This window comes from Mus caroli, unplaced genomic scaffold (assembly GCF_978045245.1).
Source record: "Mus caroli unplaced genomic scaffold, Mus_caroli_1 scaffold_10, whole genome shotgun sequence".
Lineage (NCBI taxonomy): Eukaryota > Metazoa > Chordata > Mammalia > Rodentia > Muridae > Mus > Mus caroli.
The window spans coordinates 24,409,402-24,424,036 of record NW_028227265.1 but is presented as its reverse complement, the minus strand read 5'-3'; the positions used below and the strand labels follow the sequence as shown (position 1 = coordinate 24,424,036).

Genomic DNA, 14,635 nt, shown 5'->3' with positions numbered 1-14,635 from the left:
ACATTCAGAACCACAGAATTCCTAGTAGCTAGGAAATCAGAGCTGTGAGATTACCCTGACCATTGGTCACTGACAATTGCCAAATGAAAGAGCACACTGCAGATAAATATACACACCCTTGCTCAAATTCTCTTCACCCCAACCAAAGGTCATTCCATTTCTTCATCTACATTCTAACTGTTCGCACCCTAGGCTTTCAGCTTCTGCTTCCACCTTCCTGTCTGGTTCCTCCAGTCACAGCTTCCTGCTCCCTCATCTTCACCCCCAACACCTCTATTGGACTGTGACTGCAAGCTCCATGATAGTAGTGACTCCTGTGGGAGTGTACAGGGCTCCTGGCATCATGAAGGAAGCTTCAGAGGCAGGTTTGCTCTGCTCCAAACTCCCACAGGAGCTGCCTTTCTTGATCTCATCTAATCCTGATTAGATGGTGGAGGGAAACTTCTAGAAGAAAGTATAAGGAGAGGAATGAGACATGGTAACAAATGATCTTGGCTTTGCGGAAGAGAAGAGAGAAAATGGAGCAAAGAACACCTTGGAGAGTGTGGTATGAGTGTGTTTGTGGTGCTAGGGATTGACCCTGAGGCCCCACCCACGAGAGACAAGCATATACCACTGAGCTACATCCCCAGATCTCAACAGGATGCTTCTTAGATGAGGGTGGATTTGCAGCAAGTGGGAAAGTACAGTAGAAGTTGGAGGTGCAGAACAGATAGTCCAGGGAAGATAGGAGAGGACTTGGGGGGCTGGTGTCCATGAATGGATTGCAGATGTAGGCTACAATGAGGCAAACAAGAAAGATAGTGTAAGAACTTCTGTAAGAATTCAGTGAGAAACAAGACACTTGTTTACTGGCACTAACTCTGATTATTTGACCTTGTGCAAGGGTGCCTCTAAATTTTCTATTCATACATGGAGGAGCCTGCCTGTAGAGCATTCAAGATGTGAAGGAAATATGAACATGGGTTTGAGGCAAGCCTGGGCCAATTGTGAGACCTTGTATCGAAAAATATATGTGGGCACTGGAGAGAAATCATGGTGGTTAAGAGCACTAGCTACTCTTCCAAAGGACCTATACTTGATTGTCAGCACCTATATGGTAACTCACAACCCTCTTTTACACCAGTGGCAGGGGATCCAATGTCTTTTTCTGGACACTCAAGATACTGTACACACATGATACACAAACATACATGCAGGCAAAACACCCTGAAAAACATATACACAAAATAAAAACAAATATTTATTTTATTTTATTGGGTAATTTCTTTATTTACATTTCAAATATTTTCCCCTATCTCCCCTGTCAGAAACCCCCTGTCCCATCCTCCCTCCCCCTGCATTTATGAGGGTTTTCCTCCATCCACTCTCCCACTCCCACCTCCCCGCCCTCGATTCCCCTACACTGGGGCATCCTAGGACCCTATTGAGCCTTCCTAGGACCAAGGACTTCTCCCATTTATGACTATATTTTTGAAAAGTAAAAACATATGCATACATATTCTGTTTAAGACAATTGGAAAGATGTTTTGTAGACATCTCATAACCCCTGAAGGATGCCCCTCCTATAATAATAGTAAAAAGACTATTCTCTGTTTTAAAGAACAGGCTGGGATTCCTTCTACAAGTTCACCTCCAGATCCCAACCTCCTCGTGACACACTGAGCAGCTTCTGTGGTTGTGATCCAGCAGGCTTAGGCCACACTTACACCCCCAGCATACCTTCATTGTGGGCATAAGGTACCAGGACTATGTGCATTCAGAATGCAAATAAGGAGTCTTGAGGCTTGTTAGATTTTGACAGAAGTTTGCTGCAGGTTCAGAGTTGCTTCTGGGGGTCTCCCAATGGGGTAATGCCTAAATGGAACCAGAATGGTTACTTGAGGACTTTATAAAGGTAGGGAAAATAGCAAGATGCTTTCTAGGCTTGAAAAGTTGCAGAGCCCTATATATAAGTCTATGAAAAATGTTAACATGTAGCAGCAATGCAGTAGGCCTTGGGACTATCCCTCATCCCAGAGTACGTGGATGCTGGGCTTAGAGACTTAGAGATGTCTCCGTGCTTCTGGGTTTCAATCTTTCTTGGAATGATTACTCTTTTCTGTTTGCCCAGTCCTCCTTCATAGAATAGGACCTTATCTTGACTTGGGCCAGTCATTGGGCCATTTCTGCTCCATTTTTATCCCAGCACATCTCATAGCCAAGACAAATTGTGGCTCAAAGATTTCATGGGTGGGTTGATATTCCCCCTCCCTTCACTGGAAGTCCTGCCTGGCTACAGGAGGTGGCCACTTCAGTCTCCATATCCCCAGGTGCTCAGAGTCTCAGCTAAGGTCATCCCCATAGACTCCCAGGAGCCTCCTCACCCATTCCCAGTTCTCCAGCAAGTCCCAGATTTGCCCGCCCCCATTTCCATTCTCACTCCCAGCCCTTTCCCACCCGAATTCCCAAACCTGATCCCTATCCCTATTCCCCTCCTCAACTCTGTCCAACCCAGTTCCCTCGCTCCATTCACTAAGCTCAGAGTCTGACTGACATGCAATTCAGCCACTGCAGTTGTAAGAGTGACAAACCATGCCAGGCAAGAGTAGAATCATCCACAGAGGAGGGGTGGTGGCGGTGGGAGTGGGGGTAGTGGGTGGGGTGAGGGTGTTAAATCGTCAGACCTCTCCAGAAGACTCTGCTGCTCTGAGAGCAGGCAGAGCGTAGAATACACAATTCCAGAGCTGGCCTCCAACCAATCAGGGCAGACCAAGTTAATTTTCACAAGATAAGAGGTACTATAAAAGGCAAGTCCTCTCCAGCTTTCCACAGCTTCGTCCACAGTCCATTATGACAAATATGAGGACAATGATACCAGCTGGGTCCAGTGTCCAAGTCTGGATGGCCTGTCTGCTCCAGGCATTTGTTACCACAGTCACTGGTAAGACATACTCCCTGAACCAGTGAAGTGGGTCTTCCAGCTCCGTGGGAAACCTGAGGAAGGGGGGACTGGAGTGAGGCAGTAAGAGTGAACAGCCTTCTCTGGGAAGGTGCCCAAAATAGAAGAGTGCAGGCATGGTATATCCCGACTGGGCAGGGTTATTATTATCTGTATGATCTTTTTATTTATTTATTAGAGACTGAACTCGAGGACTTAACATATGAAACAAGCTCCAACACTAAGCTGTATCCTCACTCTTACTTTTATGTTTTACTGTTTTAATCAGTTATGGTAAATCAAACAAGAGTGTCACAAAGGAAGCCTACTTATAGATCCCTGAAAAATTTGGGATACAAATAGCCCCATGAGGCCATACAGGGGAGCCACCAGATGACAGAACAAGTAGTGGAAAACTGGGTGAGACTCCTTCTTCTTCTTCTTCTTCTTCTTCTTCTTCTTCTTCTTCTTCTTCTTCTTCCTCTTCCTCTTCCTCTTCCTCTTCCTCTTCCTCTTCCTCTTCCTCTTCTTATTCCTCCTCCTCCTTCTCCTCCTCCTCCTCCCCCTCCTCTTCCTTCTCCCCTTCCCCTTTCCCTTCCCCTTCCCCTTCCCCTTCCCATCCCCTTCCCCTTCTTCTTCTTTTCTCCTCCTCCTCTACTTCATCTTCATCTTCTTGCTTTCACAAGTGGGCAAAAATAAGCAATGCAGGCTAACCAAACTGAGTGACTATCACCCCTTAGTTAACATGTGAGTAACTGAGGTTCAAGCTGGGAATAAGTCTGATTCAGACTAGAGATTGGGACACAAAATAAGGAAGAGGAAGTCAGGGACAATCATGGAGAGAGGAGCCATGCATGCTAGCCACACACTTATAATCCTCACACTGAGCAGGTAGAGGCAGGAGAATCAGGGGTTAAAGGCCAGTCTCCTCTATCCAACACTTTAAAGGCCAGGCTGAACTTGTCTCAAAAACAAAAAAATAATAATCTGTGGGGAGCTGCCCTCACATTCGCCATTACAAGATGGCGCTTACACCCTGTGTTCTAAGTAGTAAACAAGCAAGCTGCGCATGTGCCGGGGTAGTTTTCCACTCCATGTGCTCTGCCTTCCCCATGACGACAACTCCGGTCGATGGGCTGCAGCCAATCAGGGAGCGACACGTCCGAGGTGGAGGACAATCCTCCATAAAAGGGACGGGGTTTCGCCATTCTCTCTCTCTTCTCCTCTGCCTCCTGAAGAAGTAAGCAATAAAGCTTTTGCCACAGAAGATTCCAGTTGTCCTGAGCATGTTCTTGCCGGTGGGGACAAAAGCTCGGGATAATAATCATGAAGGTAGCCACTTGCTGGAGAGCCTAGCCATAATGCTGGGTGGAGAGTATTCAGAGTAGAACCCAACAAATAGACACTGGAGGAGCAAGTCTTCCTTCATTTTAAAAGTCCGTTATTTCCCCCATCCCTTCATGTAGGCAGTAGACTCACCACCCAATGGCCCTTCTTTCCCTGTCTCAGGAACCAAAGTCATTCAGCCTGAAGTGGATACGCCCCTGGGTCGTGTTCGGGGCCGGCAGGTGGGTGTGAAGGATACAGACCTCATGGTAAATGTCTTCCTGGGCATCCCCTTTGTTCAAGCACCACTGGGACCTCTTCGGTTCTCAGCTCCACTCCCACCACAGCCCTGGGAAGGTGTGAGAGATGCTAGCATCAATCCCCCAATGTGAGTACCGCTGCAGTAAGTGGGCAAGTGTGCAGGGTAGTGGCAGTCTCTGGATGCCAGGGTATGTGGAGCTCAGGGCTGGCCCTGAAATTTCCCCTTGGCTGCAGGTGCCTTCAAGATGTAGAGAAAATGATCAACAGCAGATTTGGCCTCAATGAAAAGATTAAAATCTTCCCCATTTCTGAGGACTGCCTGACCCTCAACATCTACAGCCCCACTGAGATCACTGCAGGGGACAAAAGGCCGGTATATAGTCCAGAGGACCCCATCCAACTCGACCATGACAAATGACCTTCTACACCCCTGTTTCTTAAACACTTCAGAAGTCCTTATAATACCCTGGGCTACAAGGGGGGTGGCTGGAGTCCAACAAGCTGGGGCCACTGATTCTAAGCCATTTCTCTAGGTCATGGTATGGATCCATGGGGGCTCTCTGCTGGTTGGCTCCTCCACATCTCAGGATGGATCAGCCCTGGCTGCCTACGGGGATGTGGTAGTTGTCACTGTCCAGTATCGCCTTGGGATCTTTGGCTTCCTTAGGTGAGATGACCATCCTGGAAAAGGACGTTGCAGCCCTGAGGAAGGCTTTCTCATGAGAATGTGAGGGTAGGCGGCTTGGGGAAGTGGCTCAGACAATAATGTTTGCTTGCCATACAAACATGAGGACCTGAATTGGGTCCCCAACATTTATGTAAAAGCTGGGTGTGGCTGTACATGTCTGTGCATCTCAGCACTAAGTAGACCCAGTTCCAAAAACCAAGAGGCAAAACACTTAAGCAAGATGCTTAGTTGATTCCTGATCTCCACACTCGACAGATATTCATATGTACATGCACTCCACACACATAACACACAGCACACAGCATGTGCATACACACAAACACACACAGATGGAAACAAAAACACAAGAGGAAGGGAGGGGAAGAAAGTGAGGGAAGAAAAGAGGGGGAGGGAGGGAGGGAGGGAGGAAGGAAGGGAGGGAGGGAGGGAGAGGGAGAGAGAAAGAGAGGGGGGAAGGGAAGAGACAGAGAGACAGAGAGAGAGAATATGCCAGCTCTCCATGATAGAATGGGGCCAAATTAAAACCAAACATGAGGAGCTGGCGAGATGGCTCAGTGGGTAAGGGAACTGACTGCTCTTCCAAAGGTCCTGAGTTCAAATCCCAGCAACCACATGGTGGCTCACAACCAAAATCCCAGCAACCACATTATCATCCGTAATGATAATCTGATGCCCTCTTCTGGTGCATCTGAAGACAGCTACAGTGTACTTACATATAAATAAATAAATAAATCTTTAAAAAAAAATTTAAAAAACCAAACATGAATGTTGAATTTGAACAAAGGGTGTTGTCTCTAACTGGGGCTAGAGTCCTAGCAAAGAATGAGGACAAAAAAGCCATCTTCACCATCTAAGAGCCAGCTCTGACTGGCTATCCTGCTACATCTACCTACAACACATACTAGGAAAACAGGTGACTCACGGGCAAGCAAGGACTGGGAAGAGGAGAAGTGCCCAGTGCCCTGATGACTGACTCAAAGCAAATTCGCAGAGTGTAAGAAAAAATATGTCTGGGAAGCTATCTTAAGCCAAACAGTGCCACTCCCTGTCCCTAGCACTGGAGACAAGCACATGCCAGGCAACAGGGGCTTCCTGGATGTGGTGGCTGCTCTTCGCTGGATCCAGGGGAACATAGCCCCCTTTGGGGGAGATCCCAACTGTGTCACTATCTTCGGTAACTCTGCTGGAGGCATTATTGTCTCATCCCTGGTGAGTGACCACAGAGAACTAGCAGTCGAGGTTATATCTGGGAAGGCTTCTATGGCCTCAGACCTCCGTGCTCCTCTGCCTCCTAACATCTGCCCCTCTGTTGTTCCCAGTTCCTGTCTCCAATGTCTGCTGGGCTCTTCCACAGAGCCATATCCCAGAGTGGGATTGTCACCACCATTATGATGGAATACATGAAACCATGGCCTGAAGCTCAGGTCTGTCTTTCCTTTCACTCCACGGCCCACCCTGTGCTAACCTTTGGGTCAGGTGTGGAGAGGAAGGAGTAACACAGGGAGTCACGGATAGTCTCAGAGACAATTGACTAGTGCAGTCCAGGAGGTAGGCAGTCAGACAAGGCTTTCTAGAGGAGGCCACCCCTGAACAGGTTATCTCTGGTTCTTCTCTGGGGGTATTTTTGGAGATCCCCCCATTCCCCAAGGGATTCCTATATTCCCAGCTACTCTGTTACCTAAGAGTTCGGTCCCCTTTTGAGGGGTAGCCAGAAGTCACCAAGCAATCCCCAATAGGAACTGTGAGTCAAAAGCTTCACGCATAATAGGACAGGGATGGGGCACAGAAGCAGTAAAGCCATCAGATAGGGAACAAGCAGGAAGTGAATGAACTAAAGGACTGGAAGGTAGTGTAGGGAGCTGACAGACCATGCCTGGGAGGGAGTTAGGGTGGGATCCAAAGGGCTAGAAGAAGCAGGGAAACAAAACTAAGCCACAATGAGTGGAAGATGCAATGGAGGGGGCAAACCTGGAGGTCAAAGGCCAAGGAGATGGTGAAGGTAAGTGATAGGTTATTTCTTCACTGGTAAATGAGATAATCCAAGCCAGACTCCCTTACATTAAAGGCAGATTGGGACGCTCCTCTTGGGTTCAAGGATTGAGGGCGGGGCTGAGGTAGGGGGAAGTAAGAGACAGAAAGATTGGGTGTGCTTGAAGAGAAAGAAGACAAGGAGGAGAGACCAAAATGGTTGAAGTTTATAGGGAGGAGCCTATGGGAGAAGGTCAGCCTAGCCCCTGGGTTGGAAATTTTAGGGTTGGGACCAAGTCATTCCTGGTATGGACTGAGGGACTCTGGGAGATTCTGGAGGTCATGTCTTTGATATGTAAAATATGCACCTCAGTCTCCCTGTCTGGGTCTGAAACCAAACAGTAAGCTCTGGAGACACTGATGGGATAGGTGTACCTTAGGGTGCTTTGGAGTAAGTGAAGACAGGATAAACCTATCATTTACCAGCTGCTGGTCCCAGGCCCCAGCTGTGATGGAGGAGTGAGCTGGGTATCTTAACACTGGGTTTGAGGGATAACTCAGAAACCTCAGTGGGACACATTGCTTCACATCTACCCAAAAGCAGCAGCCTACTCCTCACCTCACCATGGAGGAGAGAGCTTCCTTACCACAAGTTCCAAACCTCATCTGTCTCTCTGGAAGCCATTCCTCCTGCCTCTTAGCCCTGCTCCAGACTCAGCACCCCTTCCATTCCCGGCCAGACATGACCCTGCATGGTCTTCTGAGTGCCACAAGCTATTACTGAACTGTAAAAGGTCATAGAAGGGAACACTGGAAAGGGATCAGCCTCTTGGGTTGGTAGCAGGTCTCTCCAGGTAGCCTTGGACCCAGACAGTGGCATCACAGCTCAGTACAGGGAGCAGTAGAGTGGGAAGTGAACGATGTGTGTCTGAGAGGCAATGTTCTTCTGACTGTCCCCAGAACTTTGCCAATTCTGTGGCCTGTGGCTCTGCATCCCCAGCTGAGCTGGTCCAGTGTTTGCTGCAGAAGGAAGGAAAGGACCTTATCATGAAGGTATACCTCCTGTTGGGGGATGATGACCGTGTCACATAACTATACTGTTTAATTCCTATGTAATCAGTAGACATCTGTCTTGCTCTTTCCTGCAGAAAAAGGTGGACATTTCCTACACAGTCAATGACTCCTTCTTCCCACAAAGGCCAGAGAAGCTCCTAGCAGACAAGCAATTCCCCACTGTGCCCTACCTCTTGGGAGTCACCAACCATGAGTTTGGCTGGCTTCTACTCAAAGTGAGTGAGTGACCTTTGGCAACTGTGCTCTTCAAGACCCTGCCTGAGTGGCCCTCCCTATACCACACCACAGCAGCCATGGCCTGAACACTCAGGTCATTCCCATTTTGGTAGGTGAGAAAGCTGAGACTCAAAGCCACTAAGCTTCCTTTTCACCAACCGAATGTTCCTGTGTTGAAGATACAGCTATTGCCAAACTGATCTTCTGGGAAGTGCTAACCCACAGTGCATTCATGGTGGTGAATGGTTAATAGACCCTACTCTACTCAACTGGGGCTTGTGACCCTGTGCCTGAAAGACTAAGGTTTCAGGCAGCATTAAGCCCCAGGAGATATATCCAGCCTTCTGATCCAGCCCAGGTACACAGAGCCCATAAGAGTGTCTCTACTGTGCTGTGTTCCTGGGAGCCTTGTTTCATCCACTATTTTCTCTTGTCTCTTCATCCTCAGAGAAAATTTTCTCACCCTCCCATGATGTTCAAGACCAAACACAGGTCCTCTGGCTTGCCAACCAAGGACTCTGCCCACAAGTATGCCCCTGAGCCTATCAATTGTTTTCAGTGGCTGAAGCTTCTCACAAAAGATGGGGCCCATAGTGTTTCTTCACTTTGTGGTTTGAGCAGCTGCTAGTGTGGGCCACTGGAGCTCACAGTGTTCTGTTCTAATGATGCCCTGCTGTCAAAAAGAAACAGAAAAGAAAGAGAGAAAGAGAGAAAGGGCAGAAGGAAGAAAGAAGGAGAGGAGGAGAGAAAGAAAGAGAGAGAGAGAGAGAGAGACAGAGAGAGACAGAGGGAGGGAGGGAGGGAGGGAGGGAGGGAGGGAGGGAGGGAGGGAGGGAGGGAGGGAAGGAGGAGGGAGGGAGGGAGAGAGAGAGAGAGAGAACACAAACGAACTTCTTCTTCTCTTGACATTGCCCCATTGAATGTTAGTCCACCACAAAAATCAGCTTCTAGTGCCAGGACTTGGACATACACGAACTCAGTCCCACAATGATCCTAGGAGGCAGGTATCTGCCATGTATCATTCACAGATTTTAAAACTGAGGAACAAGAAGTTCAACTGGCTATCATGAAGCCAGTAAATAGTAGACCTTGAACTCAAGGACTCAGATGTCAAATGCTAAGCTATGTCATCTAAGCCAGGCACTGCATGCTCCTGTTGTCCACTCAGATGGCAGGGGTAGGAGGGCCTCAAGTCTGAGACCAGCCTGGGCTACAATGTGACCTCTTATCTCAAAAACAAAAATACCTGTAACAGAAAAAGCCAACACTTGATTCAATTGCCTGAGGTCTTTGTTTGTTTCTGGTTTAGAAGCAGGGTCTTGTTCAATAGTCCAGCTACCTTAAAACTCACTATGTAACCCAGGCTGGTTTCAAACTTGAAGCTGGTTTCAAACTCCCACCTCAGCCTCTCAAGTGCTGGGGTTACAGGAGCCAACCTATCAGGCAACATGTGATGCTTTTAACTAGAGCACTTGAGGTTGTGAGGTGAACCATGGGGGACTTGAGATCCATCACTAGCATACTGCAAAAAAACTCAGGCATGGTGCTAGATGTCTATAACCCAGTGCTGGGGAGGAAAAGGCAGGAGGATTCCTGGAGCTCACTGCTCAGCTGGTCAAGCCGAACTGACCAGTTCCAGGTTCTGTAAGAGACCTGGCTCACAAAATAAGGTGGAAAGAGATTGAGAAAAATAACCAGCATCAACTTCTTACCTACACACATTCATATGAAGATTAACACATACATGTGCACAAAACACATAAATACATGAGCACACAAACACATGTGCACATATGTGCACACAATCACATATACATAGAGATACAAAAGGAGAAGAGATATATTGAACAAATGTTATCCTCCCTGGTGGTACTGCAGTTAGCCTCTGACACCTGTATACAATGCCACTATCCTAAGCACCTCAATTCTCAGCAGTCAGAAGTCTCTCTGTTATGGATTTAACAACCCATGGCTCTATCATGAGTTTGTGCACACTGGCCTAGAAATATTCTTTTCCTCAAGCCTAAAGATGAAGGACAGTGATTGAGCTATCCTATTCCCCACAGTTCTATAATATGCTGGATAACTTGGAACATTTGAGCCAGGAGGACCTGTTGGAGATTTCAAGGCCATTTTTGGCCCGTATGGTAAGGCAAGAGGAAGGAAGTAGGGGTTGCTGGGCACCTAGTACAAGTCTGATCCACTCCTAATGCTGCTTACTGGCCAATAAATCTCCTGGCCTAAGTCTTAATTCCACTAAAAATGAAGAGACCAGGGGGGGGGGGGTGACTATCATCCCAGCATTCAGGAAGCTGAGGCAGAAAATAAGACACCAGCCCTGATCATCTCCAGCTCTCCAATCCTTCTGAGCCCACAGCAAATGGAGATGATGCTTCCTTCTCACCTAAGATCTCCTAGAGAATCTGGACACTGCATGCAAAGAGCTGCCCAGATATCCAGAGAGCATCTGTGTGTGTTATTGTCTTTAGAAACCCCAGAGCCCTCTCTATCATACAACTTCATTGCTGCTCTCTGGAATTGTGTGGTACCCCGATTCAGTGTATCTTCCTGATTAATTACCACACTCTGTGCTGCACACTTCACCTAGACTTCGCAAAAAGTTACAAGGTAGACACTGACTTTCACTGCAATTCAAATACCTTCTTAAGGTGCTACAGCCAAACAATGGCCACAGGGCTACACTGCGCTTATCCTACCTTGATAAGATCTCTTAAGAAAACACCCCAGGGAGGCAGAGAGATGGATGGCCACCCCCTGGAGCATGAGTCCAAGGATTTGAAAGAATCTGTAGTGGAGGATATGGGGATCCGTGGGACGTCTGCCTAAGCTGTGTGATGTGACATTTCACCCCAGCAACTGCCCCCTGAGATACTGCTCACCATCATAGATGAATACATAGACAATGGCTCAGATGAATCAGCTACAAGGTATGCCTTCCAGGAATTGCTGGGTGATGTCACATTGGTCATTCCTACCTTGAACTTCTCAAAATACCTTCAAGGTAAGCCAGCCTTTGCCACCTTCCCTGCTTTCCCTGTAGTATTGCAAGTGGCATAGCTACCAATAGGTACAGAGTCCCTCTTATGATTTACATCCTACACTCTACAGCCACCTTCAAGACCATCCCAGGAGTGGCTAGTACCTCAGGCAGGATATGAAACAGAACTTGAGAGAGATAAATTGACTTATCAAAGGTCAACCAGCATACTCTTTATTAACTCTGTCCCTGAGATTTATTCAGATGGCAGTCAATTCAATGCTTGCCCTGTGAACCTGACACTGTCCTATATTAGGCACATGTTCTTAACCTTGTGACTTCAGGCAAGATGTCAAGGTCCTCTCTGGGCCTCACAATCATCATTTATAAGGTGGGAACATGAGGAATGTTCATCAAAAGCAGTGGTGTGACCACTCTTAATGCTGTGACCCATAAATACAGATCCTCATGGGGTAGTGATGCTCTTCGGTAAAATTGTTTGGTTGCTACTTCATAACTGTAATTTTTCTACTATTATAAATTGTAAATAACTGATGTGCATGATGTCTGATAGGTGACTCCAAATGAGTCTTGGCCCACAGGTTGGGTACTGCTCCTCTGATGATCATCCTGAGTACAAAAACAAATGATACACCACAGTCAGGTCAGGTATGATAACGTTCATGCCAGCACTTAGGAAGTGGAGACAGTAGGATCAGGAGTTTAAAGTCATCTTTGGCTATATAGGAAGTTCAAGGACTGCCTGGGATATATGAGACTTTGTCATTAAAAAGCAACAACATCCACCAAGCAATCCCAGGAATGCTTGCCATCCATCTCTAGTCTGTACCACTCTTCAGATCAAGATGTATGCCACTACAAGCTTGTGTGCCAGATGGCCTGATTGAATTGTGGGCACCTGACATGAATCCTGCTTTCTCTGTAGATGCTGGGTGCCCTGTTTTCTTGTACGAGTTCCAGCATACACCCAGTTCTTTTGCGAAATTCAAGCCAGCCTGGGTGAAGGCTGACCATGCGTCTGAGAATTCCTTTGTTTTTGGAGGTCCTTTCCTCACTGATGAGAGTTCCCTCCTGGGTAAGAACAGACAGACATCCCATCCCTAGGCTACCATGTTCCAGATATCTCCAGTCAGTGCCAGGGACCTGTGGGGACAGTCTAAGCCTCACCTGATTCTAAACCAAATTTGTCCCTCCTACCAGCCTTCCCAGAGGCCACAGAGGAAGAGAAGCAGCTGAGCCTGACCATGATGGCCCAATGGAGCCAGTTTGCACACACAGGGTGAGTAGGTTACACAGGGAAGGCTTTGGGCCTATCTGCATCTACCCAGGGCATAGAATCAACCTTTGGTTTTCCTTCATTCCTCCCACTCAGGAACCCCAATGGCAAGGGGCTGCCTCCTTGGCCCCAATTAAACCAGTTAGAACAATACTTGGAGATTGGTCTAGAACCACGGACTGGGGTGAAGCTAAAGAAGGGCCGGCTACAGTTCTGGACAGAGACACTGCCCAGAAAAATTCAAGAATGGCACCGAGAGCAGAGGAGCAGGAAAGTTCCAGAGGAGCTCTGAGGCCAGACCTACCTGGACCTTCCTGACTGGGACAACCCAAGAATAGTGGCATCCAAGCAGGGCAAATACAACTTCTTTCTGTTTCTGCTCAGACTTTAGCCTGGACCACGCTGCTGTGAGCCCAAGTTTCTTAAATCATCAGCCCCTGCCAGACCAGTATGGTCGACTACGGAATTTTACCACTCTGGTTTCTACTTCTTGATCATTGAACATACTGCTGTTTCTTCCTAAAGTGACTTGAACCCTTGCTGTATGGCACAGTCCAACACATTAATAAAGCTCTTCAGAAGATCTGTTCTCTTGAGAAACCTCCTCTGCCTTCTCTAAGCTGCATACATCCATTAGAACCCAGTCTACCATGTACTCACACTGTCCATGTCTGAGTCTTTGTCCCTCCCACAGGAGGTCTCTGAAAATGATAGTAGACAACCATGGCAAGATTAGGCAAGACCTAGAGGCAAGGAGTGACAGACAGAATTTATGACTCGTGAATCTGTGGTTCTGTGGTTTCTAGATTTGAACCCAGACCCCTCAGGCACCAAAATAATGATCCATCCCCCATGGATGTCCATCATGGCCAGGAAGGAGACCTCCAAAGGCATAGTTCTGGTGTTGTGGAAATTTTATGACACAGGGCCAGGACCTTCTCTCTGCTGATTGGTCTTTGCTTTCACACAAAGCAGAACAGAATCCAGCAAGAAAACCCTCATCAGATAACAGTCTTTACCTTCAGGGCCTGGCCTCCAGGCTTATAGACAAAGGACAGGAGCCCCTACCTCACCTCTCAGTAGCAGAGAGCAACCACAGCAAAGCCTTGCATGGCCCCATGGGACCCACCGGGACACTTTGGTGTAGGTCAGGACAAAGTGTTTGGTGACTGGTTCAGCAGTTAGCACAGCCTCTTCAGCACCCTCTCAGGCCACAAGTTTGCAGAGTAGGTTAGTGTCCTTTTTAAGAAGCAGTGTATCATTCCCTTAAAACATCTGGATTTTTGAGGCTGAGGAAGAGGTACCCCATTGATAGGACATCTGCTCAGCATACAAGATAGACTATTCAAGACCCAGCATACATTAACAAATAAATCTGCATTTTGATTGACTTCATAATACCTTGTCTACACTATCCCAGCTCATGAACTTGAGTCCTACACATAGCTTTTCTGTCAGACTGTTTCCTGGCTGATGCCTCCATGAAAAGTATTTGTAACTATTCAGGTATGCCCCAGGGAGTCACTTTGAGCAAGGGGAGACACAAAGCTGGCTCTGAACTTCTTCACACAGACACACACACACACATAGAAAAGTTTCCTATGACTATCTGTTCCTCTTAGAACAAGCTTCCAAGGCTTCTTGTTCTCCAACCCCTCCTTCCAAAAAACAAGGTTGACACCATAACCTAATAGACAGCCTGACAGCTACAAAATGGGACCCAGTGTGTGTTTCTGGCACTACAAGGAACTGTGAGAAATAAGCCATGTCTGATTTCAGGGCATGGAAATACTTCCATCTAAGCCAAGACCTAAAAGATAAGCAGAGGTTATTCAAATGGCAGGACAGAGTATAAAAGAAGTGAGAAGCAAGAGAAAAGAGCAGGTT

At 47.4% G+C, this 14,635-nt stretch overlaps 1 protein-coding gene across 3 annotated transcripts; it reads left to right on the top strand.

Annotated features, from left to right (window-relative positions):
- The first annotated feature begins 2,829 nt into the window (after positions 1 to 2,829).
- Positions 2,830 to 13,348, top strand: LOC147002348 (carboxylesterase 3B-like). 3 transcript variants are annotated; one of them, XM_085843647.1, is made up of 13 exons: positions 2,830 to 2,923; positions 4,430 to 4,634; positions 4,742 to 4,880; positions 5,041 to 5,174; positions 6,251 to 6,404; positions 6,515 to 6,619; positions 8,124 to 8,216; positions 8,312 to 8,452; positions 10,520 to 10,600; positions 11,328 to 11,475; positions 12,398 to 12,547; positions 12,673 to 12,751; positions 12,845 to 13,348. In XM_085843647.1, exons 1-13 carry the CDS (start codon positions 2,833 to 2,835, stop codon positions 13,038 to 13,040), a joined length of 1,716 nt encoding a protein of 571 aa, XP_085699773.1. In that variant the 5' UTR covers positions 2,830 to 2,832; the 3' UTR covers positions 13,041 to 13,348. The 3 variants fall into 3 exon arrangements, with proteins under 3 accessions (XP_085699773.1, XP_085699774.1, XP_085699775.1); XM_085843648.1 differs by lacking the exon at positions 4,742 to 4,880 and having other exon boundaries at positions 4,430 to 4,488; XM_085843649.1 differs by lacking the exons at positions 2,830 to 2,923; positions 4,430 to 4,634; positions 4,742 to 4,880; positions 6,251 to 6,404 and having other exon boundaries at positions 5,149 to 5,174.
- Positions 13,349 to 14,635: the final 1,287 nt, after the last annotated feature.